The sequence below is a fragment of the Zosterops lateralis genome (genome assembly GCF_965231275.1).
Source record: "Zosterops lateralis genome assembly, chromosome: 2".
Classification (NCBI taxonomy): Eukaryota; Metazoa; Chordata; class Aves; order Passeriformes; family Zosteropidae; genus Zosterops; species Zosterops lateralis.
In genome coordinates, this window is record NC_139763.1 from 88,843,102 (window position 1) to 88,867,717 (window position 24,616).

The following is a 24,616-nucleotide window of genomic DNA, read 5'->3' on the forward strand; positions in this document are numbered from 1 at the left end:
AACCTGACATTTACGTGGGGCAGAGGACATGGGGGACACACAAGTTCAGGCCAGTCATAGATGTTCAGGCCTCTTAGAACACCCACAGCCCTGACTGCAGCCTCCTGTCTCAGCTCTCCCCTACAGAGATTTGAAAGGAAGGGCCCAGCACACCCCTGGGGACCAGGGTGAAATAATGAAAGAAAATAGAGCCAGACACAGTCCCATGACTGCCAAGCAAGTCCATAGTGATGAGGCATATTCAACATCAAACCAGGAGGTCAATTTGCAGTTCAGGATCCAGAATAGCAGGGTCCAGGCACAGCTGTGGTAAAGACAGAGCTGGAGATAAGTATATTTGCAGCAGACCACAAATAGAGATCTGAGACTCAGACCCGAGCTTAAATGCAGCACTTAGACCTGTGGAATTCAGGTAAAGGCTCCAGTCAAGGCTTTTAAGGGCTATTACAGCCTACTGCTATAGTCATAGCCCAGAAAAGATAGAAGGTATCTGGGGTGACTTTTGTAATGGAAAAGTACAGGAAAGGAGAAAAACATGAAGATACAAAGTGGAGTGAGGAAAAAGTGATTACTAAGAGAAAAGATTTCAAAATCAGAATCACAGAAACAAGACAAGGACAAGAGAAGCAGAGAGGGGAAAGAGGTATGAATGAAAAGCTGCTTGGGATGAAGGAGGAAATGGACATACAGTGATGGTGAAGAGGATTTTAAAGTTTAGAAAGCAGGGAGAATAAAACAGGAAGGATGCAGAGGCAAAAAGGCTTCAAGTATGAAAGAAGTGAACAAGAAGAAAGTTCATGTTGCTCCCTTCTTCCCTCATTTACAGGCTGGGAGGAAATGGAGGAGTCATTTGTGGCCTCATCAACAGGGGAAGGAATGGAGGTCATCGATATGGTGGAGCCTGAGGGCTCAGAGACATTGAGTAATTCAGCATTGAAGGATTTGCTCTTGCATCTGGCTCTTCTCGTCAAGATTGTTTTTGTTTTGTGGGTTTTTTTATGCATCACATAGAGCTTGAAATAATTTCTGTGATCACGAATGATAACGATTTGAACATCTGCCTGTGTTTCATGATCACCTACTGGACAATACAGCTTGTCTTCACCCAACCACATCCTGGGGAACTGAACTAGAACACTGAAGACAAGGGCAAGGACCCTGTGCACATATTGAAAGTGTTTTCCTTCTTGAGAAACACAATAAATTCTCAGTAATTTTTTCTAAGACAGACTTCCCTTCTTGCATTTCCCATATGTTCTTTGTGTAAAAACATCATAGCTAATAGTAAGAATTCAACTCACCAATTTCACTAATGACCCTGTCTTTTAAACAAAGTATTATTAAATTCAACATATATTGAAAGAACAAGGGGGGAAAATGCATATTCCAAGGAACTATATCTACCCATACACTTAACAAGATAGATACAAGAAAAGTTAGACTCCTCAAAATGCATATTGTCAGTACCTTTTGCTTTTTCTAAACATAATAATCACAGAAGCCAAGTAGTCTCAGAACACTGAAATAATGTCTATATTATACACTAAGTGTTATGCAATGTTATTTGCTATTAGCATCTTAAAAAAGAAACTGTCTGGACATGCTGCTAGGAGAAAATCAATTGTATGAGTGAAGAGAAGGAAGAGTATAGACTGCTTAAATGGTAATGATAAGCACAATCCCAATTTTGTTATTTTTCATGAGGGTAAATAATTCAAACTATTTTGACATATTCTTATCGATTACTTGTGAAGTTCAGCTAAGAGCACCAGACAAGTTGTGAACAGTACAAATAGAGAAAAAAGACACAAGCCTAATGATGAAATGTTTCCAATCAAAGTAATTTTTTTTTCAGAAGCAAACACTTTATTAATATTTTTCTTAATTAATGAAAACAAAATCTCTGAACAGTCCATTCTTGGAAAATATTTTGCTGTATTTGTCAGTACTTGAAAAGGATTAACACAGTTATTTTTAAAATGCTTACATTGATAAGAGATGTTTCCACTTGCCATCATCTATTCCACAAACAATCCCTCGGCAGCCAATATAATAAGTAAAATAAAAATGTTCCCATAAACAAGAACAGTTTGAAGAGTATGTGAAAGGTGTAAGTATTTTGTATACTTATTAATGCTGGTAAGTTTTAGAACATTGGTATAAATTTTCTAACTATGAGAAGCTCAAATAGATGTAATTATTACACTGCTCTTAAGAATGTACTTAAGGCACTTCTGCTACCTCAAATCACGTTGCTTCTTACTCTGCTTTTGCTCTAAAACAAAGTAATACCTAAAATTCAATTTCAAGTAGAAAGTAAAATCCTGTAACAGCTCTACTCTACTGCTTGGATGGTAAATATTTACAAACGTAGGTAGAGAACCAGGTTCAGGATCCAGAGAACCTCTTGGAATTCTACTTGTTCAACCTTCAGAAAGTTCTAGAAACCTTTGTGACTCTCCCATACTGCATCCTCTACCATATCCTCAACCCTAGACACTGAAAAAATGAGGATCTTGTTGGAAATGAAAGACAATCTGTTCTCAGCTCCCCTAGTTACCTTCCCATTAATAGTGATGCTTTCCTCTTTCCTTTTATGTCTGAGTTTTGCTGATGGAACAAAAGCAGAGCAGAGAAGGCCTTCAGTAAACTTCATTATTAAGCCACTTACCTTTCAGCTTACAAATTGTAGCTACTGAGTCATTTCTAGTTGTCTCCACTTAATAGCAGAAGAGAAGAGGATTCTTCCCTCTCTTGTAAGTTAGGTGTGGTTTGCACAGTAACTCACAGGATTTCCCCAAGACCTATTGCAAGATATGAACAAGTCTTACAGCTCCAGTTTATTGACTTGCCCTTTCAACAGGACTGTGAGGCTGCTGGAGGAGACAGGTAAATCCACTGAACAGAGGGACTAATAATGTAATAGTCTTTCTCTTCATAGCTCCTCACAAGCTGTTGCCTACTAGAAACTGCCCAGTCACCTTGCTGCCCTGCCCACATCTGGGACAGAGCACTGAGAGCCTTGGAGGAGATCCTTTCCTTATGAGACCAGTTTAAGAATTTCCCTGCCATCAAATGCTGAGGAAAGGATAACAAGAAAAGGAAGGCAAAGGAGTGAATAAGAACTCCATGTAGAGGCCCTGAGAAGATTTCATGCATCGGGCCTTCCTCTCCCTGGGATCACATCTCTCTTCCTCCTCTTCCATGCGCATTACCAGATGCGGCATTTGGTGTCTGGGTTCATGGGGGATCCACTGGGACACTGGAAGCTCTTGGAAAAGTCCTGGCTATTGCTGACAGGCCCAGAGACACGAAGTGGCAAGGGACTATGTGGATCCGTGTTCAGGGAAGACTGGAGCTTCTCTGGATCCTGGTGTCCACACATTGCCTGAAGGGAAGCAAAATAGAAATGTCAGTTTGGCTGAAAGTCCTCATGTGAACAAGACTTAGGGCTCCTCAAGCCTCTGCACATGTCAGAGGGTGCTGAAGTAAACAAGGAAATGTGCATACATGGCTGACAACAATGGTCATATTTTCTTTGGATTGTTTTTCCTCTCCTTAAACCTCTCTGTTCCCATTTCACTCTCTAACAAGTCATCTGCGCTTTTTCTATACTGCATAGTCCAGAACACAGAAAATTTAGGCCACCCTGGCTAGGCTCATGCAACCTTGGATTCTATCTAAAAAAGTGGTAAAGATGTCTCAGTGACTAGATTCAGCTTCTTAAGTGAAATCCAAGAGTGCTCATCCACAAAAGGAGAGCACTTACACAAAATCCCATTACTACTCTAGAGACTCAAAGGAGGATTATATGACTTTACTGGTGTTAAATTGGCAATCCAAGTTTTCATTCCAATTATTTCAATACTTTTTATCAACAAATGATGCAGTAGCTGCCATTTAGCCTCTGAAATGCAAATCTTGCCACCAAGACCCAATAAGCTGTTTGTCCACGCACTGCTCTGACTTAATAAACACATAAAACTTCTCCCTTTGCACAATTACAGTGACTTATAAGGATGTGATTTTTTTGAGCACAGAAATCCAACCATCTATCATGAGGAACTTGGCAGCACAGCTATGCATAGCTGCACAATTTACTGCAGCTTCCCACAAAAACAGCAAACTATGGGTGCATGTACTTCTAGTTCTTTATCTCTAAATAACATCTGAAACTCTTTTTTTCACTGTCACTCACTCAGAGTGATGTGACATCCAGCTATTCACCATGACAGAGAAGTGAATGAAGGAAGGGAGGGACTTTTACAGTTAGATTTCAATTTCCATGTGAAAGATTGCTCACAACAGCAAAAAAAAAAAGTACTCAGAAGCTGGCACTGAAACCTGCTTTCCTTGACACAGTTGGTCTGCTACAACTTAATTTTGGTGGATTTCAGTGCTTTGTAAAATATATATTTGCAGACAGGCCTTTTGAAAGCTTTGAGATCCGTAACAGGTTAGGAGTTGTAAATACGAATTTTATCTTTTAAATAAGATTCTGGATCTCACAAAATCATTTCTCATTACCAGTTCTGTGAAGAGGGGGGAAAGTGATTGAATATTGAGAATGACAAACTGTAAGAGTGTGGAAGAAATGGAGAGTGAAAAAGACACATTACTAGTATTCATTACATGAGCAAAACTGAGGTAGAAAAGTTGATCGTGTGAAAGTCCAATCTTAGGTAAATCCTTCTCTTTGTGCTTTTTCAGCCAATTCTTATAGGCCTGTGGAGAGATAAAATGGATAATTATAAGTCTTCCTTAGACAGTATTGCAAGCTCATGTCTTCCGTCAATGAGATCTGTCAATCTAATATATATTTAATAAATTAGCAAGTTTGTATCTCCCTCCTCATTCTGAGGCTCTCTGCTGCTGGCCATGCCCTTAATAAATTCAAAGTGGGAGAATACAATATAATTACTCTACTTACCATTTCAGATGCTACTACACAGATACTACCGCACATATTGTCATAGGATGTTGTAATTATACTATGATTATTTAAATTATTTAAATAATTTATAGTCAAATATTAATAAATTTATTAATTAATATATTAATTAATGAGGAAATTACTTACTTCATGAGGAAACAAAAAATTCTCTCTAAAGTACTCTTGTAAACATTGTTATGGAGTCATTTTGCCACCACGCAGAATTCTGTTTCATGTCTCAACTTATTTCCTCAAGTATAAGATAAGCATATATACAATAGCATGCTTTTGTATGCATGATATGAACAGGGAAGTAAAGCTGGTGGAGTTGTCTTACATGGACATATTGAAGCTATGAGCAAAGCTTTGTGAGGAACCTCTCTCTGGACTAACAGAGGACATGCTGGGCTCCTGCTCCACTGGCACAGGTGTGCAAGAAACCTGGAGCAAGATGTGGGAGAGGGGAGCAGCAGGGCAATCTTGTGTGTCATGTAGTGAGACTGTGAGATTACAGAAGTAAGTAAATCACAGTACCTGGTAAGCGACGGCGAGCCCTCCAGTGTCAGCTGTATTCTCCAACAGTGTGAAGGTGCCATTGACATTAGAGCTATAGCTTTCATACTGTTCCACCAAGCAGTCTATAGATCTTTGTAGTGCACTCCTGTTGCATGCAGGACAGCCCTCTGGCAGCACTGTGGGGGAAAAAAGTCCTGGAAGTAAAGCTATGTATGGCATTCACCTGTGTTCCTCACATTAATTACTGATTCTTCCCAGTAGCCAGCATGGACTGAAATATGCTTTCTTTAAGTTCATCTACCTCAATAATATATGTATATAATGATGTAAGGACTAGGATTTCAGATCCTCTAAGGGGAAGTACCAGTGGGACCTAGAAGAGGAAATGGAGACACCACAGCCAGTACCCACCATAACCATAGAATGAGTGAAGAATTTCATGTGCCATGAAGACTCCAATGGCTCCAAAATTCACAGCGCTGAAAAATAAAATGAAAAGAGTGCTTTTGGAAAGAAAAAAAGGCAGAGGAACATTCTCTATAGCCACTGAGCACAACTGTGTTCTCCACAGAGCATTCTATCTGGGACCACACGGAAACACCATCTATGTGTTGTCACTCAGGTGCGTAAAAGTGAAATACAAGTGTAAATTATCCTACCAATGCTTAAAATTTACTATGGGCTTATTTTAAAGTGTTTGTCGCTAATAAGCCATCGTAACAATGAAGAGTCTATGAATGAGATTCTGCCTTCATTAGCTGTAATGACAGGTATTGTTGTTGATATATGTCCTTATTGAGCCTCTACTGTCTGAACTGCTTCACAAACAGCAACTACAATGGTAACCATACAAAACCAGGATGTTTGGAGAAGCAATTTTGCAACTTTTGTCTAGTGAGAAAGGATACATAAAATTGGCAAGGCAAATTAAAATCATGATGTTTTGACTGCAATTACTCTGATCTAGCATTGGCAATCTTGCTACAAGCAAGATTCTATGTTGTCCTAGAAACCTCCAGTAGCTCTTTCCAAATAGAATTTCTATGGTTCTGTGCAATGAATTTACAGATACTCTCACAAGGAAGGAAACACTCAAAACACGTTTCCATTATATGAAATTACGGGCTCGTTCTTTCTTCCCATGCACAGATTAACACTGCTGAAGCATGAAATTTTTATACTAGATCATTATACCATCACTGAGAACTCAGTAGAAGCTCTATAGCTGATAATTTATAAATTTTACCCAGAGAAGCTGTGGATGCCTCACCCATGGAAGTGTTCAGGGCCAGGTTGGATGGAGCTCTGAGAAACCTGGGCTAGTGGAAGGTGTCCCTGCCCATGGCAGCAGGGTGGAACTAGATGATTCCTAGATGATATAGGTTCCTCCCAACCCAAACCTTCTTACAGTTCTATGACTCTATAACAATTGTACTGCTTTGCTGAGTTCTTATTTTAAAAATTATCCTCACAGTCACCTGAATTGGCTTTTGTCAGTAAAGTTTAAACTCTGGAGCATCATCTGAGAAAATGCTATTTTACCAACTCACTAAAAGCTGATCAAGTTTTACTTATCAGTATACTCAACTAAGGTGACAGTGAGAAAAATGTACTTTACTAACACTGAATACAAAAGGAATAAGAAGGCACAAGTAGACACTTTTTCACAGAGAAAGAATATAGTGACAGCCAATACTACTGGAAAAAAAATAGTTTCTACTATTCTTTTGAGATGTCCTTTTCTTCATACCATAATAAATTAATTAAATACTGCAAGCATTAGAAGATCACCATTGAGAAAATAATTACTTTTAACTGAAACACGTTTCTTTTGAACTTCAGCCTCTTGCCACACTTTGAGCTTATTTTTCAATACAGTGATACTGTATTGAAAGGACAAGTATCTATCCACTACAGGCAAAAAGGGCATAGAATTATATGTTTACAGTCAACTCTTTGGAGTGCTTTTATTATCAGAAAAAATATTGCTTAAGAGATCTGTTCCATCTGATGAAAGAACAGAACCAGAGGAGTATGGTCTAGAGAAGTCTTTTTATTGCAAGGGAAGATTCAGAGTTAAAAATCTATTTGCTTAGTAAAAAAGGTTTCTTTACAAAAAATGAGAGAAAAACAGTGATACATTTGAAAAAGACTTCTGACAAGAAGTTTCTCTGTGAGTCTCCTATTTTCTCTGGGTTAGATTTCAGGAATCCTTGGAATTTAGAAAATGAGAGGCAAAGGTGAAATGTCTTCTTTGCAGTTAACCTACATATGATTTCTGCCTCTTTGCTCTGGAGTAGTATCTTTGTGTTAGTTCAGTTTCACCTAGATTCTGATTTTGCTTCAGTAGAGTCAGTGATCACTCTCTCTCTCTGAATGCATTAGGCAGTATCCATCTGGCTTTAGAAAAAGCTGGGTTTCCCCCCTTTCCCAAGATTAAAGACAGACTGCCTGCTAAAACTCCTCCTGGAAGCATGGTGCATCCCAGGGACTACATTCAGCCTGCACCTCTGAAGCCCCTCCATACCTGGGAAACTCCATGTGGAAAAAAGGACTGCGGAACATTCCAGCTGGAAAGACCACCATGTGGTGCCTTATTGAATAGTATGAATGCACACTCCAGGGATGCACATGCCAGCTAGAAGCAAAATAAAAGGAGAAATTAGAGAATGTATTAATTCCTTATCTCTCACTAGACCCTTTCCTTCACTGAGCTTGCAAAAATAGTTCAACTGTTCACACAGCACCAGCAAATGATGAAATTCACATTATCTAGAGTTACAGGTGTTTGAAATAAATCTTCAGTTGTTTACAGATGGTCAGAACTAATAGCTTAGTTTTCATAGACATGAAATTATTCTCCCTCACAATTTCCCTGTCAAGTAAATTAGGATTAGTAACTCCCTGTGCAGTTGTGCACAGAGTACTCTGCAGGAGGTGTAGGGCTCTAAGCCCATCTGTCAATGCTGCCTTCCTTTTGATATGCCCCGACTGAGGTGACTCCATCAGCACTCCTGTCATCACAGTGCTTTGCTGTTGGCTTTGTTAGGAAGTCCAGGAGAATCACCTATCCCCTTAATTAAGGGTGCATGGTCAAAAAAAGTGAGGGTTTTTAGGGCTCTGGTGCTCTCTTCACAATGATGGGATACTTTGGTAGCATTGCTCAGGCTCAATGCAGGACAGACTGCCAAATTCAAAGTTCTTTAAAGCAGGATGCACCAATGCAAACTTGCAGCAACTGAACTGGTGAAACCACATTCAGAGGTACTGAATCCAATTCTGCCCACTGGACCTCACCTCCCTTCCTCCTCTTCCACAGTAAAAGAGACATCTAGACATATAGTTCTCACAGTTCTGAGTGACCTCTCTAACTAATCCTGCTTTGAGCAGGAGGATTGGACTAGGTGATCTCCACAGGTCCCTTCCAACCTCAGCTGGTTCACAAGTATGTGATTTTGTTTTATTTTTCAGATCATCATCTGACTTACTTTTTCTGTGGGTAATGCTGAAGGAGCTTCAGATAAGAATTTTCCCTCAGTTTTTTCAAGCAAGTCACCACATTGAGGAAAAAAGTGTCTTCATTTATCTCCAGCTGAGGGAAGAGACAGGGAATGTGACTGTCATAAGGCATAACTGAATTGAACAATTGAGAAAAAGAAAAAAATAAGAAAAAGAAAAGTCCCATGGATCAAAAAAGGGTTAATCAACAGAGAAACCAATGGGACACTTGTAGGTTTTTTCTCTCCCAGTTCTAAAGACTTTCCATTTAAGATATAGCAGGTATGTTATCTGAAGGCCAAACAGAATATACAAACAGGTAAAAAATTACTTCTATCAGGCCAGTCACTCAAAATAGAAGACAGTACAGGCAGCAATACAGAAACAACAGGTAAAGGTCCTCTGGTCCCATACATTCCCAAAAAATGAAGAGTAGGAAATGTGCTCCAGAGGTCATAGCCTCTTGTAAGCAGACAAGATAGCAGTTGATACAGGTAAACTGCCAATAATGAGGCAGGCATGTTTACATTATATAGCTCACATTCTGGTATTCCAGGTTCACTTTGTCAGTCTGGAGTATGTGAGTTGGATAACCAATCTCCACTTGTATATTGGATACCTAAAATAATAACAAACAAACAAACATGAAGAAACTTGATCAGTAAGAGGCTTTACATTCTGCAAGTCCTTTTAAAGGCTATTTCTAACCAATGTAAGCATGATCTGTGAGTCAGCCCTTCAAAAGGACAGCTACTCTGTTTCAAGGAGACATCTTGTCCTGCTGCTCTGCTTTCTCAACTCTACAACATGAGGCCTAATGTTGTTCTATTATTTTTCTTCGTATTATCTTCTGCCATTCAGCTTTTTGGCTTTTAACCTTACTAGATATATAATATTGAATTGTATCTCAATAAAATTAATTCAGAGTATTCATGGACAGACAAAAACCTAGCCTCTCTATGCCTTGACATCAGCATATGTACTCATGCATTCTGGCACTTATAAAACCACCTTTAACTTTTAGTATGAATAAGATATCTATTTAAGACTGTGTGCCTGTAGAAGCAGGTAGAAATACATAAAGGTGCAGGTTTTGTCCATTCCTTCTCCAAAGGCTGCAGGGAAAGGAAAGCCTCAGTAATTTCTGCCCTCTGTACGCACCAAGGCTTTAGCGTTTCGCCGAGTCTGTTCGTCCATCCACTCCACCTGATCCAGGCGGTCACAGAGGGCATCTTGGATCACAGAGAACATCTGCTCAGCCTGCCATGGAGAAAAGAAGGCATGGTCACAACTGCACAGAAACACTGTTCACTCTTAGCTACCATCTTCCCATGTTCTAGCAATTCAACCACAGAATAACTGGGGGAAAATTCCATTTTGTGTGTGTGTGATGAAAGAGAAGATTTCAGTTTCTACAGTGATTTAGTCTTAAGTTATTTGGCATTCGGTTTTTCCTCACAGAGCTCACCGTTCTCTCCCACACACCTTTTCATCTGGCCTCTCACAGTAACTAAGAGGGAGATGATTCCTTCTAATTCAATAATGAATAATTTCCCCCCTTCTTGAGCAAAATGAAAATTCACTATCTACAAGTATTTCTTGCTGCTGTCTCCCTTTACAAAATTATGGGAATCTGAGTCAACTCTTCTCAAAATTATGCTTTATTCATTAAAATCTATGCTTTACTACATGTAGTCTTGGTTTTTCCGTTAGTTTTTCTTAGTGTTATTTACTCTTGCCACCTTATAGATTTCAAACTCTTTGCTAAACTTCATGCTACACTAACTTTCCTCAAAAGAAAAAGGAACTCTGACCATCACAGGATGAAAGAAAAGGAAATCTTTTCCATACTGTGGGCAGGTGTTCTTTTTACTGTGGATCCACTCAGAATGTTTTCATACGATTGCTTAATGTCTTTGCAATTGAAAACCCTACTGAGATATATCACATTGGTGATGAATACTCTTAACACTGTTATTGTGGAGAGCACACAGAGTTTGCATGCATTTGTAGGGCTGTCATAGCTATTGGTGCTGCACATATGACTTTTCTAACAGTTGAAACAAAGATAATAGCTGGTATTTAGTATTGATTATTCTAGAATCACACCAGTGTCTTGTTCTGACATATTCCCAAAAAAAGAGGGGAAGTGCATAAGCAGAGGAACAAAAGGTAGGAAACCTACAGATGATTTTGCTGCCTCAGTGTGGTCTTAAGGTGGCATGTTAAAAAAAATGAAGGGGTGAAGCTGAACTCTGCTTGGGGGTTAAGATGATGAATACCTACAAATTTCTTGGTCTGCTCAGGGAAAATTTCTTGCACAATCATCTTCCCTAGAACTGGCTCAAAGAAAGAGCTGGTATCAATCAAGCACTTCCTCCAGCGCTCAGCTGGGATCTGTAGGAACAAAGAAGAGAGACACATCAGAGTGAGGACAGAGAACTAGGAAATCAGTAAAATTATATGTAGACGTGTGGGCACTAGCACTGTCTAAAAATAACAGCACTGAATAAGTAATGTAGTTCTAGTAAAGCTACCACAGTAAACATTTCTAGTAAAATATTGATTTCCTTATGATTTACTCCACTTGCTTCCCCTCAAGATGCAGATTTGTATGTTAGCAGAGAAAAAGCCACAGAAGAAAGGTGACCATCTATGTATTTTTCCCTAGTCCATGATACAGTACACTCAGCTCTCTAAACTTCTGATGTCATGTCTACTCATACATTTCTTTTGAGAAAAAAGAAGCACCTAATGACCATGGGAGAGTAGTTTTTCTCCCCAGATCTAAGACACTCTATCCATCTAAGGTATCAAGAGAATATTCAGGAGGCATGACCCACAGTGTTCAGCTGTTGGGGAGGCTGAAGAAGCTGATAAAAGACCAACTCACCATTCTAGATCCCATTTTTCCATAAAGTATCTTATACAGCTCCAGGCGTGCATCTTGGAATTGGCTGTCAAGGGCTGGGGAGAGATTCCCAACTAGACAAACAATCATATAAATGTGAAGGACCCTGTAGACAGAAGATTGAAGGCTGGTCACCATAAACAAAGAAGCAGAGTAAGTGTCAGAGGAGTAACTTGAGGCAGAGAAATCCTAGGAGCCTGAGCAATGACAGAGAAGTACTCTGAATGGAATACACCTGGGGCTATCAAAGGAGGATGACTGACATAAATTGACTAAAGAAACTCCCTAAAACACTGTGGAGACTTAAGGGATAACTCCCTACTAGGGCACAGGATTCTTTATGGGAAGTTGGAGAAGGATAGTTTTTAGGACTGGGTGAAACATATAGAATATTATGAAAGGTCTGTGGGATTATGTAAGATTTACAACGGCAAGTTTATGGGAAGGACCAAAGGCAGGGAAAGGGAAGGATCATAGTGGATTGGGAGAATGTGGAAAAACGGAGAGGAAAGCCGGTAAGAGGGAATGGTTGAATGTAAACTTGGGCTTGCCAGGGTGCCTGCCTGATTGAGCCCTGCACATGGTAACCATGATACGTCCTCCTATCTTATTAAATGCTATTGTTAAGTAACATTCCACTCACTGTGTGTGAAGATGGAACTGAATACTGGAGAGATGACAAGTCTGAGAGTTGACTACCAGAGGGACTTTGGATCCAGCTAGCTTCTGGAGAGAGCAGCAGACTGAGAGCTGGCTATTGGAAATACTAGAGGTTGGGAGCAGCTACTGAAGAGACCTGGTAAGTATAGGTGTGTTTGTAACAGCAAGACACCAGAGTACCAGCAACCAAAGTAGGGCTGCAAGACTCAGGGGCTCATATATTCACATGATATATCCAAATGGACATGGAGATTTTGGCCAGCTTCTTGACAGACTGAATACCCAAGGCCAGCTATTGGAGTGACCCATAATCATGTATGTACACACATATTTCACTAGTATACACCAATCCTGATCAGCTGGAGATGAGGAATAGGATCAGTCTGGGTTCATGTTGGTATGAGTGCTACAGGTGGATGGGTGCCAGTTAAGACACTGTGTTCCCTCTCTGTGTGACACACATAAATATATTATTTTATACATGTGTTCATACATGGTGCATGCATATGCAAACCTATTGGGAATATATGCTAAGCCATAGCACTGGCCAAAACTGTGGATATAAAGCCACAGCAGCCTTGCAATTGTTCCACTACTGGATTTAGCAGCCTCTAATACAGCAGCCTCTAACCTATTAAACTTATGGTATTTGAAGAAAATATTTCTTAGGGCATGAACAGCTGCAACCATAGATATTGACTCCTACCTTCCCTTGTGCCATTTCTCAATGAGCTGTGACATGTTGCTTAAGTAATCCATGTCATGCACTGCAATTGGCTGAGTGAGGTTCATTGGCACAGGATGGAAGACAGCCTTGAGACACGCCAACCAGTCAATAGCAGGTGCCTTTTCCTGCAAGTGAAACAAAGCTTACATGCTGAACTATGAATCTAAACTGGCCCACAAGAAATAATAGGGAAATCAAGATAGTCTTCCTAATACTGTTAAGTTAAAATGTTTTTATAATGTGCATCTTGAAGAAGAGAATTGACCTTTTTTAAAGGGAATTAGCACTGGACAGAGTTGTGGGCCTGAAAAACTCTGACAGTTAAAGACCATAAGTAGCTGGGTTATTTAAAGCTCAACAGACTCCAAGTGTAATTTTCAAGACAATGGCATTTAAACTCATATCTCTTTTGATCTGGATCTTCAGAATGAAGACATGAATGTCACATGTAACTGTGTTGCTCAAGCTTTAAGGCTCAGATACCTGTAGCTCCTTAATGGTAGTGCGATAGAACAGCATCCCCCTCTGCTGTCTTTTCTGCAATGGAGTCACAAATCGCTGCAGGTTAGAGATGAAGGACAAGGTCAGGGAAAAGGAATCAGGGGGACCATCCTCTGTCCTTCCAAGTAGCACCCCCAGTTTCTTCAAATATGAAAGATACACACGGAGAACCTGCAATACAGACCATACAACCAATGGAAGATACTGAAAAATATGGAAGATAACTGAAAATTAGTCACTCCGTCCATCCATCCATCCATCCATCCATCCATCCATCCATCCATCCATGTACCCATCCTGACCGTATAAACTTCAGTCTTTCAAAACTACTGCTGACCCACCCCATCCCTAAGACTGTCTTCTTGCTGCAACATCCTTATGTTATTATTCATGTGGAATATGCTTTGCCAAGTACAGTTCCTCTCCCAGTGAAGAACACTGAATTCCCAAAAGATTATTTTTCCCACAGCTCACAATTACTTCAAATGCTAGAACAACTTTAGAGATGTAGGCCTGCCATTTCTGGAGTCAGAGGAGAGAAATTCAGTGATATAATGACCCAGTATTTTAATGGAGAGAAAATGTCAACTTCTTTTTTTCTATCTTCATGAGGTTTTAGAGGAATGTTTGTGATGGCTCAGGGTTTCTGGGTTTTTTTGAGGACTTTCCTGAAAGACTCAGATTGAGAAACTGACTTAAGTCAATTTTTATGAAGTTCAGAAATGACAAAGTTCATTTTGTTACAATGTCCCAAGGTCAAAGAACTTGTTCCCCCAACATATGTTCAAACACTTCAAAATAAGCTTAAAAATGCTAGCTATCCTTCCCTACAATACACGGATTTTGCAATAAAGCCTTATTTTGAACAAAAACATTTATTCAAGGCAAAAACTAAAAGAAAGCCTGGGTTTAGACTATTTAGCAAATAGAAATTAAAATTATAATTACAAAATTCTGTTTCTACACTAAAAGTTTTAAACCTGGCATCTAAAATGGGTTACATTTTACAATCTATCCTTTGGAAAAGTTGAGTTTTGTAAAGAATTCCTTCTGAAGGCATTTTCAGAGGTCACTGACCGTAACCCATGGAAACAGACCACTCTGAACCAGGAGGCAATTCAAGGAGATCCCTGCATCAAATAGCTATTTTTACCTTTCTTCAGCCTCTGATATGTTACCTCAAGATAATTTTTCTCTTTGAATTCACTCTCAAGTGGAATATCAAACTCAGGATGGTCAATCTGCAAAAAGGAGTAAAGGAAAAACATTGTTTTCAGAAACAATGCAAATGTGAGGATATTTTGGTAATTTCTCTATCATGGAATTTGAAATGCTAGTTTTCTTCCTTAGCTTTTACTTTTGGAAAATGTTTGCTAAGTTCTTCAGAGAAGGACACAGCTTGAGCAAGCTTTGGTCTGACTCCTTACTCACAGGGCTTCCTCAATAATGCTCTTTCTTTATCACACTCACCTGAATAATATTGGTCTTGGGGTCAAAAGGACTAGGTCCCACGTGGACTCTAAAAAATGGAAAGGTGCTGTATCTGCTCATGAGAATCTGAAGAGTTTCATTAAAATCTTTTGTTTCCCCCACATCTGTGTTATGCCATCCACCAACCTAGAGAAAGACAGAAATGCTGCAAATGAGAAAAACTGGTTGGATCCTTATTTACAATTTTTTTTACACCTATAAGCTCAGTCATTCTTACAGCTGAGAAGCAACAGAGCAAAAAGCACCAGGGGAAACTCATGAAGTGCTCTACATACCCCACTGGCTTTAAAATGACCTGACACTTTCCGTTAAGCAAAGCAATGAACTGCAAAATTACAGAAGGAAAAAGGAATTGTAATTAGCAACAGAGTAAGGTGTGCAGGAAAAAATGCTGGATAAGCAGGAGACAGGAAATAGGAATCATTTTCCTAAAGCCATCCAGAAGGCGAAACAGGGATCAGTGATTACAGGTCCCACCTCCCTGATAAGCAGATTCACAGGTGGGCCTGTAGTCACTGTTTCTTTTGCTGGAAGGTTCTGCATCCTCTTTTGATACAGCACAAAAGTGCTCTTTGCTGGAAGGAAAATGTCCAGCCCTCCCTGGCACTAACAGGAGTCTCCCAGAATGGAAAGAGAAGGATTTTCTCTTTTAAACAAGCTCACCAGGAAGCCTTGACTACTGAATGATCATCTGGTTTTAGACACAAAAATTTTATCCATTTGCAAGATGCTCCCCAATCTGTGAGTCAGATCCTACTGAACCAGACTTCTGAAATTAAACATTAAACACTCTTTGCAGACTTGGGTGTTTTACCATCCTTAAGTAATATATAAGGTTATGAGGAGAGATTTGGGTACCTGATGTCAGAAAATCAGTTCTTGAAACAGTATTTAAAGCTACAAGATTTATCACTTAGAAGTTGTGCTGTGAACCATGACTAAGGTCAGATTCTACAAAAGTTACATCAGGTAGGACTATATGACCCCAACTGCCCACTTTCCTTCTCCCTGCAGGAATTCTTTGCCTGAGGAAGAGGAAACAGCACAAACATTCACCTGATTTAGGAGGTCCTTCAATGGCTGAGCTCCTTGGGATTCTATTCGTTCAGTATCCATGCAGGAATGATAAAATCGCATTGCTTTCTCCTTGGCTGAGCCTCTTATCCCAAACTGTGGACTTTCTGAGAGAAAAAAGTAGATTCAAAATTAAAAAAAAAAACACCTAAAAAACAAGTTGGGACAGTATTAGAGCAGAGAACAGATTTAAGAAAATACTGAAACATCCAGAACATTTTAACTAATACATCCACATTTCCCACAGTGACCCAAAGCAAGGGAACTTTTAGCACCATGACTCCTCCTGAGGCCAAATATGTGCATTTCTTTGCATGGAAACAGGAGCACAACAGGAAGTTGGTGCATATCTAGATTTCAGTCCCCCATGGAGACAGGACACATCACCAGAGGGCACATTCAGACTAGCACAGCAACAATGGCCTACTTTGACAAGGTAACAGGAAAATGGTCTGGGTTGCTGTCAGAATTTTAAAGCACGACTTTCATCTGTTACACTTGGCAAGAGGAACTAAAATGTTTAAAAATGCAGCTACTGTAACATGAGATGCTCAGAAAATAAATCTGTACCTGTAATGATAGAAGAACGAAGAGAGGGGACTCAGTCCCTGTTAGGAATGATTGTGCTCTCAGTTACTACTATTGTCAGCTCTGACCGAGGCAGATGCCGAAGGTAACACACCAATCGCCTGTCCCTACCTAAAAGCCTTTTCAGGATCAACAGGTTTTCTTCCAACAACACATCAAATACATTTAGTGATTCTTCTCTTGTTCTGCTTGACTGTTTGCCTTCCCAACTGCCACAGGCATATTTGTAGAAGTTCTCACAAGGGTTTACAGTGTCATTCCTAGAATTCAGAAGTCTTTCCAACAGAGCAGGATCTGACTCAGCATCACAGGATCCTGAGGAGGAAGTAAATAAGAGAGAACTGAGAAGTGACAGTGGAGAGTGAGAACAACTCCAAACAAAAACCTTTTAGGGGACATTTACCCCAAAAGACTTATTTTTGGTACAGGCTCCTTTGCATGCAGTGTTGAATTTCTTGTAAGGTATTGCTGAATATGGAAGAAGTGTGTTCTTTCTTTCATATCCCAGGAAGATTATCCTCTGTTTGTACTATCTAGGCTGCCACAGGTTGGATTATTCTGCCTTCTCAGTGTCTTTCCTCTGAATCAGACAAATTTGGTTGCATGATAAACAAGAAGCAACTGATGGTGTCAATATATGATGAAGAAAAAGACATAGCACTGAGAAAGTAATGAGCTAAGATTAAAACATATTTTTTTCAAGATGGGAAACATTTCTCAGCAATGACATTTGTCAAAAGAGGACAAGGATCATTCTAGAATATCTTCCTTTGCTTTATAATTTTTTTTTTTTTTAAACTGCTTCAAATTGCTGGGTATACATTGTCATTTTAGGTCAGTATCTTTTATCAACATCAAGTAAATTATTTACTGAAATAATCCACTTGGAAATCAAGGTAAGACTTCCTATACTATGGTTTCAAAGTTGACATGGGAGAAGGTAGGCAGAGTGGAAATGGACTAGATCTAAACAGATTTTTCTTGGTCTCTGCAGTGAACTGTCTCCAATATGTAACAAGAGCTAAAGAAAAAAGCTAGGTAAAGATTCAACAGTGCTTATTTTGGAGCAGGGAATATCTGTACCCACCATTACAAATGCATCTTCTGTATTGAGCTTTCTATATGCAGAGACATTCACATAGATCATTCTGCAGACAGTTCTTTAGCAAATTTGGAAGGCAAATTAATCTTTCTTGTCTACACTCACAGCTTCTCCATTTGCAAGAAACTCTAACTTTTGCTCTTACTCTATGACTGCAGTGATCTGTGTCAGAAAACCGGGACTAGACTTAAGTCAGAGATAGAAAGGCAGAGGAGTTCCAAGTCTCAGATCCAGTTCAGTTTCTTGACTACAGAAAGAGCAGAACACATTGATGAGGTGCAAGACAATATAATGCTGTTCCACCTCAAAACTGGGCTCAGGCATATGAAACAGCAGGCAGAGAAGGACAGGCCCCATTGTGACTCAATGAAGAGGTAGAAAAATGTACCTTTTTGACAAAAGGTGTTGTGATTCCTAGAGGTTCTGAAAGTCTGGTTCTTAATACTGATGTTAAGTTTAAAACATAGTGGAGGCAGGTAAAAGAGAAAGGGATGTTAAAAATGGGGTGGATGAGGAAGAATGGAAAAGGATATCTCATATTATACCTAGAGCACAAGTCATCACGAGGTAGGTGATAAGCAATGTAAAGCCAAGGAGAATACTGAGAAGTAGTGCACACAGAAGCAGGCTTTTCCCCTGAAGGCATCGTTCTTTCTTTGCACCTGTTCTCAGCTCCTGGTCACTGGTCTGGAGAGACAGAGAAAATGAAGAAAGAAAAATTCATATTAAGGTTAGCACTAATAACATACTCAATCTCCCACTTAATCTACTAGAAAATCATTCACAGGACTAGTGCCAAAAACATCAATAGTCATCCAAATTATCTACATGACTGTACTCCATGGGCTTTCTCACTTTCTTCATTTCACTGTTTTTTCAAGTTATAACTGTTGTACGGTGCTGTGAATTACTCACTGAAAATCCAGCTTGCTATGAGGAGACTTGTCCCTCCATGATTCATTCTGGGTTATGGAATCACCTTGCATATACTTCCTGAAGATATCAAAGCCCTTTCGAGTCTATAAAGCTAATAGGATGGCTAGGACTGGTGGTTCTTTATTCTGCCAGAGTCTGGCAATCTGAGCACTAATTTGAGATCTCTCCTCAGGAAATAAAGTAATGCATCCTAAGCCCTCTAGTCCAGTTCAAGTGAGAGAAAAATCTGTTCTATTCTACCAACCGGAGTAAGCTGTAAATCGCTGAGAAGATCTTATATACAGACAGGTTTTCTCTCACTTAAATTTAGTTTTGTTCATAATCTACGTGTGTCTTTTTAGTCCATGGAACAGGCTAGGGACCTAATGAGTACACCTTTTGGTTTAGGTATCTCTTTTAGGATAAGCTGAATCATTCTCTGGAGTTAATTGTCCTTTTCTCTGTTGGCTGCAAAGGAACTAGATGACTACCATAGGATACACCCCTAACATTTACCTGGATATAGTTAGATAAGATGACATTTTCTCTCCTTCTGCATACTGTGATGTACATAAGACTGGAGAACATCAGTTTATGAAAGAACAGACACAGGAATGCATGCTGGAAAGGGAAAGAATATGAAAAAAAAAAAAAGTAGAATGACTGAATAAGAGCAAACAGTGAGAAAAGGGAGGCAGAAGGGAGAAAAAACCTAGAAGATAATGGAAAACCTCAGGTTAGTAAACAAGGAGAAAATCTCACAGCTGTGAAAGCTGACGGAAGTGCTACTGGGAGAGTCCTACATGTCACTGCCAGAGCCTGGCCTGTACTGTCCCCACAGGCTCAAGTTTAGCTCACTGTTCTATCCTGCTTCTTTGATAAAAGAAATCTGCTTGAGAAACCTTGTCAGGCCTTGAATCTCTTTAAGGAAAGGCAAGAAGCAGCCTTAGTGCACATGACCACTTCTTCACTTGGCTGTTTGCAGCTCTCCTGTGCGGTCTACATCTGAGCTCTGCTGCAATGGCAGCCCTGCCTTTGTCTGGACAAGCATCCCATCGATCTGAATCCCAACTATCACCTGCAGACTTGATCCTGCAGGTTTATCCTTTCACCTGCCTCCTCCCAAGGGACTTGCCTGGCAATCTACACTCTTGGTTGACCCTGGGCACTTGTCACCAGGCCTACCTGACACCCCTCATGCCCACGCTGGGGGGTGCACCTCTTGCTTCTTAAGTCATTGCTTCTTGCATGCCTTGTCATGACTCCCAGACTCCAGACTGTCATCTCTTCTGCCTTTGCTGCTCCCTTACATGCAGCAGCTAAACTGCATTTGTCACCACACTCGGTATCTATGTTCTTTGCCACAAAACCAGGAAACACAGATCTTGATAAAAATCACAAGAGATGGAGTAAAATCTTACAGGAATTAAGAATGTCACAGTGTATGCCCCTTCACCTAAGGGAATGTTAAGGAAATTAATGAGTCTGCTGTTAATCAACTGGACTAATATACTATGTACTGCACAAAAACATTAATAGAAGAGAAAACAAAAATAAGCAATAGAAAAACAGACCTTATAATTTTATAATCTTTCAAACGTGCATTTTATTCAATCTTGAATAAAAGCCTCTGAAAGTCTTACTCGACTCCTGGAAATTACTAACAAGAGTTGAGTGCCTAATGCTTGTGTCCCGTAAAATCCTATTCTCCTAACTTCTTCAGGAAGGATACAGAACAACCAAATGGAGAGCAAGTACGTACAAGTGACATTAGAAGTTGCTAGGTACAGAACATGATCCTACTGGCAAATTGCAGTGTACAAACTACAAAGGAAGAAATCCAAATCCTTTCCGTAAGTCTCTGTAGAAAAACACTTGTTTAACTCCTGGAGTAAGAGAGTAAGTGTCACAACAATATGGCAGGGAAGTGGGTGAAAGAAAGTTAGCTTAGCTGATAAAGGAAATAGAAAACTATTCTCACCATTTAGGAAAGAATGAATGATTTATATTCACAATTCTCCTGACTTCTCTATTGCAATAAACTTCTTGCTTTTCACATGGAAAATCTGGCCTATTCCTATTCCACTAAATATTAACAATTTTGCAATTATTTGGTTTCATGTTCTCAGAAAATATCTGTTTCTCTCTTTTGAGTAATAAATGTCATGACTGTGGAGATGCTAACAAGAAACTGGTATTTCAAGACTGTCAGTGCAATTTCTTATGAATTTTTGGTTAACAGTCAGCCTATTTCAGGCCTGATGTTTATTCTGAAATATAAAGTGCATCAAATAGCAGATTTTTAAAAATCTACGAACAACAGCACTGCCACCCTCAAGCCTGTTCTCAAGTTCTCCATTGTGAAACAACTAAAGAAGTACCTGGCTGAGAGCAGCATGCCCAAAATAATAACACAGCACAAAAGAAATGATAGGGGGGTGGAAATTGGTTGTGGACCTCTACGTAGAAACTGGATTATAGTCTGTGTTATGTGAACCATAAGTATAAAAATAGTTCTTCAAACACTTCAATAATAAATGCCTTTCTAATCTTGCCTCTCTAACTGGGGTAGGATTTGAGAGAAATTGTGGACCTACATAAACAGAGACGAAAGAGAAGGGCAGATATATTTAGTTCTCCTTTATGTCTTTTTCATGGCAACAGCTTAAAAAAATCTAGACAAATACCTGCTTTTTCAGTACTGGATACTGACCAGGGCAAAATCCCTGTCAGACTCTTGATCTACAATGAACTTCACTTTTATGCCACAATGGATTAAGCGGTTCATAGGCACTAAAATACAGAGCGCTTCCTAAGCCAGTGATTCTTGGCCAAGGCAGAAGTGTGGATTTAACTAGATGGACCCAGAGGTGGCATACCAACACTTCCAGGGCACAGGCTGCAGGAATGTTACAGAGCTTACAGGAAGCAGCAGCACTTTATTGTGGTATGTTTTGAGACCTGGTTGCTTCATTCAGCATGGTGCATATAAAGATACAAGTGAATGGTTTGAACAAGCCAGTGGAAAAAGATAGAAAGACTTCAACCTCTGATGAGGTATTTTCTTATAGGCCTCATGGGTGAGAAGAATAATCAGTATTAGAATAAAGATGAATGCAATTTCCAGTACAGTTTCAGTTCTTTCATGTTTTTAAGTATGTGCAAATGCTCAAATTTAAATGGCTCCACTATAGCTAAGAGAGAAAAAATGGCTGTAAAATCATTAAAAGATGAATTCTAATAGTTGTAAGTTATAAAAATTTATAACTTTATATTAATGTACTATATGTATCGTCTGATTCAAATGCAACCATGACTTAGGATAGCAGAATCATAACAAGTACTGTTATCACTAAAGCAAGGACTATTGATACAACTAAATCAGCCAAAGAATTTGATTTTTCCTTCAGCATCTCCTTTCTGTTTGTGAGCCATTCTTGAGTTCTGAAGGGAGGTTGAAATTACTCTGTCTAATTCTTCGTCACCTGGCATTTTCACAGTGCTATTACAGAAAAAGAAGCATCTAGTTTTCATGAAAATAAAGTAAATAAAGAGATCAAAGAAAGAGAGAACTGAAGTTATTTTTCATAACTATTTACCAGATAATTTAGGAGTATTATTTTTCAACTAGTAGATTATTCATGAATTACTGAGTTTGGCTGTCACCCAAATCGTGTTTATCACATTACTCACATGGATGGCATATTTTCAGACTAATGCACCAGTATCATAAATACCTTCATTTTCTTAAATTTATCTTTTGTTGGCAAATTATTTAAGCACATAAATTGAGCCCATTAAATGCCATTTGAGAAACATTTTTGCCTGTGTTTGAAGTAGAATACCTGCTCACATGAAATATGAAACAGAAATTTTGCTGAATATATTCTGGAGTACTAAAATTGTAAAGCAAAACCATGGCCAACAACTACAATTATGATTATGGTTTGATCTTCATCACACAGAAATTTGGGAATGGATATACAAAACAAACACTTCTGCAAATCTTCTTCAACTATAAAAATGAAGACAAGATAAAAATAAGTGACTGTTTGCATTACAGCCACAGCCACACTGAACAGATCTCAGTTGAAGAATACACACACATTTCAGTGTTTGTATTATTTAGTAACACAGAAAACAACACTTATCTCTGTTGCCTTTGAATGTTTTGTACTTTTTAGCAACCTTGAGCTAACAGTTCAGTTCAGTGCAATTTGTCTGTAAATATGCAATTAAGACTTTGCTAGCTATTTATATAAGACATCAAAGCAGAAAAAGGACACCATGCCACATGGGAAGCAATTAGGCTCACCATGCCATTCTCACATTCCAAAAACTGTGCCTTGCTTATCCACAACTACTTGGGGAGGGGTGGGGGGAACTGTATATTTCCATGTAAGTACTTTCCTATAATACCTTGCTGAAAAAATGGAGATAGAATAAAAGATGTCATTATTGTTGTTGTTATTATTATTACTATTATTAGTAGTTTTACTATTATTATAACAGTAATTGTTGGTCGGTGCTTCAAACGGTTTTCAGAATGGCCATTAGGGTGACTAACAGGAAGGGCAAGAACCCCTATATCATCACACCATATCCCAAATCATTAATTCTGAGACCCGGACAACATCTTGCTGGATACAAACTGTCAAAAACTCAACCACCCCGGTCCCCCAAGGCAATAAGAATGAAAGCGGTAGCTATGAAGGGGGAAGGAAAAGAGAGGTGTGCAATGAAGGTCCCTCAGCAGATTTTAAGCCAGACCCATTTCCTTACCTGTGGAAGAGTGCTCATGCTTGTCACCGAGCAGGTTTTGCTCCTGCGGCTACCACAGTTGTGAACTCCGTTTACTTGGTTGCTATCAGTCTTCTGTGCCCACACACTCTGCTAAGTTTGGAGACAATCTCTTCTTCCCAGCTTGGCTGTTTGCTGTGGGGAGGAGAAGTGAGAGGAAAAGCTCAGAAACAAACACCCTTAAGGAAAATGGGAGGGAGGGAAATGGTGTTTCATGCAGCTCTCCACCCATCTTCTTAACACCCCTACCTCTCATAAAAGGATATTTTTTTTTCTTCTGTGTCTCTATGACCCACCTGCCTTTCTGTCTCTTTGAGAACTCCACCGAAATCTTTTTGAACAGAAGTATGTGATTCTCTATCTCCCTCAGACTCTTCTCAGCTATTTGCTGTTTCTTTTCCCTCCAGCAGCCTCACTATCCTGCCCACCCAACAAGCCTGTTTTGGTCTGATATTCTCCCTGCCACTAGCCTGTTTCAACCTGCTGCTGCCTTGGGGCCCGCAGGCTTCTGCCTATTGCTAGATAGTGTGGGCTAGGGATCCTAGTGCTCCTCCTCCCACGAGGAAAGGCCAGGGTGCTGACATGCTTCTTGCTCTCTCTGTCTCATCTGCACCCTAGTGTCCATTCAAGGGGCGTACACATCTGATTCTTTCTCTTTTCCATTAAAAGGCATAGAAAAAAAAATAATCATTAATTACTGATTCTATTTACAGTTGCTCATTTCTTCTCAGGAGATGGCCAGCTTGTGTGTCTTTGGTTATTTAAGGAGGCATATTGGGAAGATTTGGGAGGGAGGTTTCTCTGCTTTGAGGACTGGGAACCTGGATTATTTCTCTGAGACATTAAAAACTGAGTAGGAGAGTGAGACACTGGGATTTGAGACCTTCTCAAGTGGCAGCT

The 24,616-nt window shown here is 39.5% G+C and overlaps 1 protein-coding gene across 4 annotated transcripts; it reads right to left on the reverse strand.

The window, feature by feature from the left end:
• Nucleotides 1-1,851: 1,851 nt before the first annotated feature.
• Nucleotides 1,852-24,272, reverse strand: KEL (Kell metallo-endopeptidase (Kell blood group)). 4 transcript variants are annotated; one of them, XM_083883487.1, is made up of 19 exons: nucleotides 24,013-24,272; nucleotides 23,699-23,851; nucleotides 18,547-18,688; nucleotides 17,011-17,214; nucleotides 16,294-16,418; nucleotides 15,217-15,363; nucleotides 14,925-14,987; nucleotides 13,729-13,917; nucleotides 13,225-13,370; nucleotides 11,841-11,964; nucleotides 11,234-11,344; nucleotides 10,109-10,207; nucleotides 9,489-9,566; nucleotides 8,938-9,041; nucleotides 7,977-8,087; nucleotides 5,861-5,928; nucleotides 5,468-5,625; nucleotides 4,633-4,725; nucleotides 1,852-3,388 (listed from the first exon to the last, which is right to left on the reverse strand). In XM_083883487.1, the coding sequence occupies exons 2-19, from the start codon at nucleotides 23,714-23,716 to the stop codon at nucleotides 3,212-3,214; spliced, it is 2,157 nt and encodes a 718-aa protein (XP_083739613.1). In that variant the 5' UTR covers nucleotides 23,717-23,851; nucleotides 24,013-24,272; the 3' UTR covers nucleotides 1,852-3,211. The 4 variants fall into 4 exon arrangements, with proteins under 4 accessions (XP_083739613.1, XP_083739614.1, XP_083739616.1 ...); XM_083883488.1 differs by having other exon boundaries at nucleotides 23,966-24,272; XM_083883490.1 differs by lacking the exons at nucleotides 18,547-18,688; nucleotides 23,699-23,851; nucleotides 24,013-24,272 and adding an exon at nucleotides 16,882-16,919 and having other exon boundaries at nucleotides 17,011-17,031.
• Nucleotides 24,273-24,616: the final 344 nt, after the last annotated feature.

Coding starts and splice junctions, on each gene's coding strand:
- KEL (XM_083883487.1), bottom strand. Junction 17,215..18,546: donor CGTGATGACTTGTGCTCTAG/GTATAATATGAG, acceptor CTTCCTCCTCAG/GATCCTGTGATGCTGAGTCA. Junction 13,918..14,924: donor AAGAGAAAAATTATCTTGAG/GTAACATATCAG, acceptor TCTGTATTGCAG/GTTCTCCGTGTGTATCTTTC.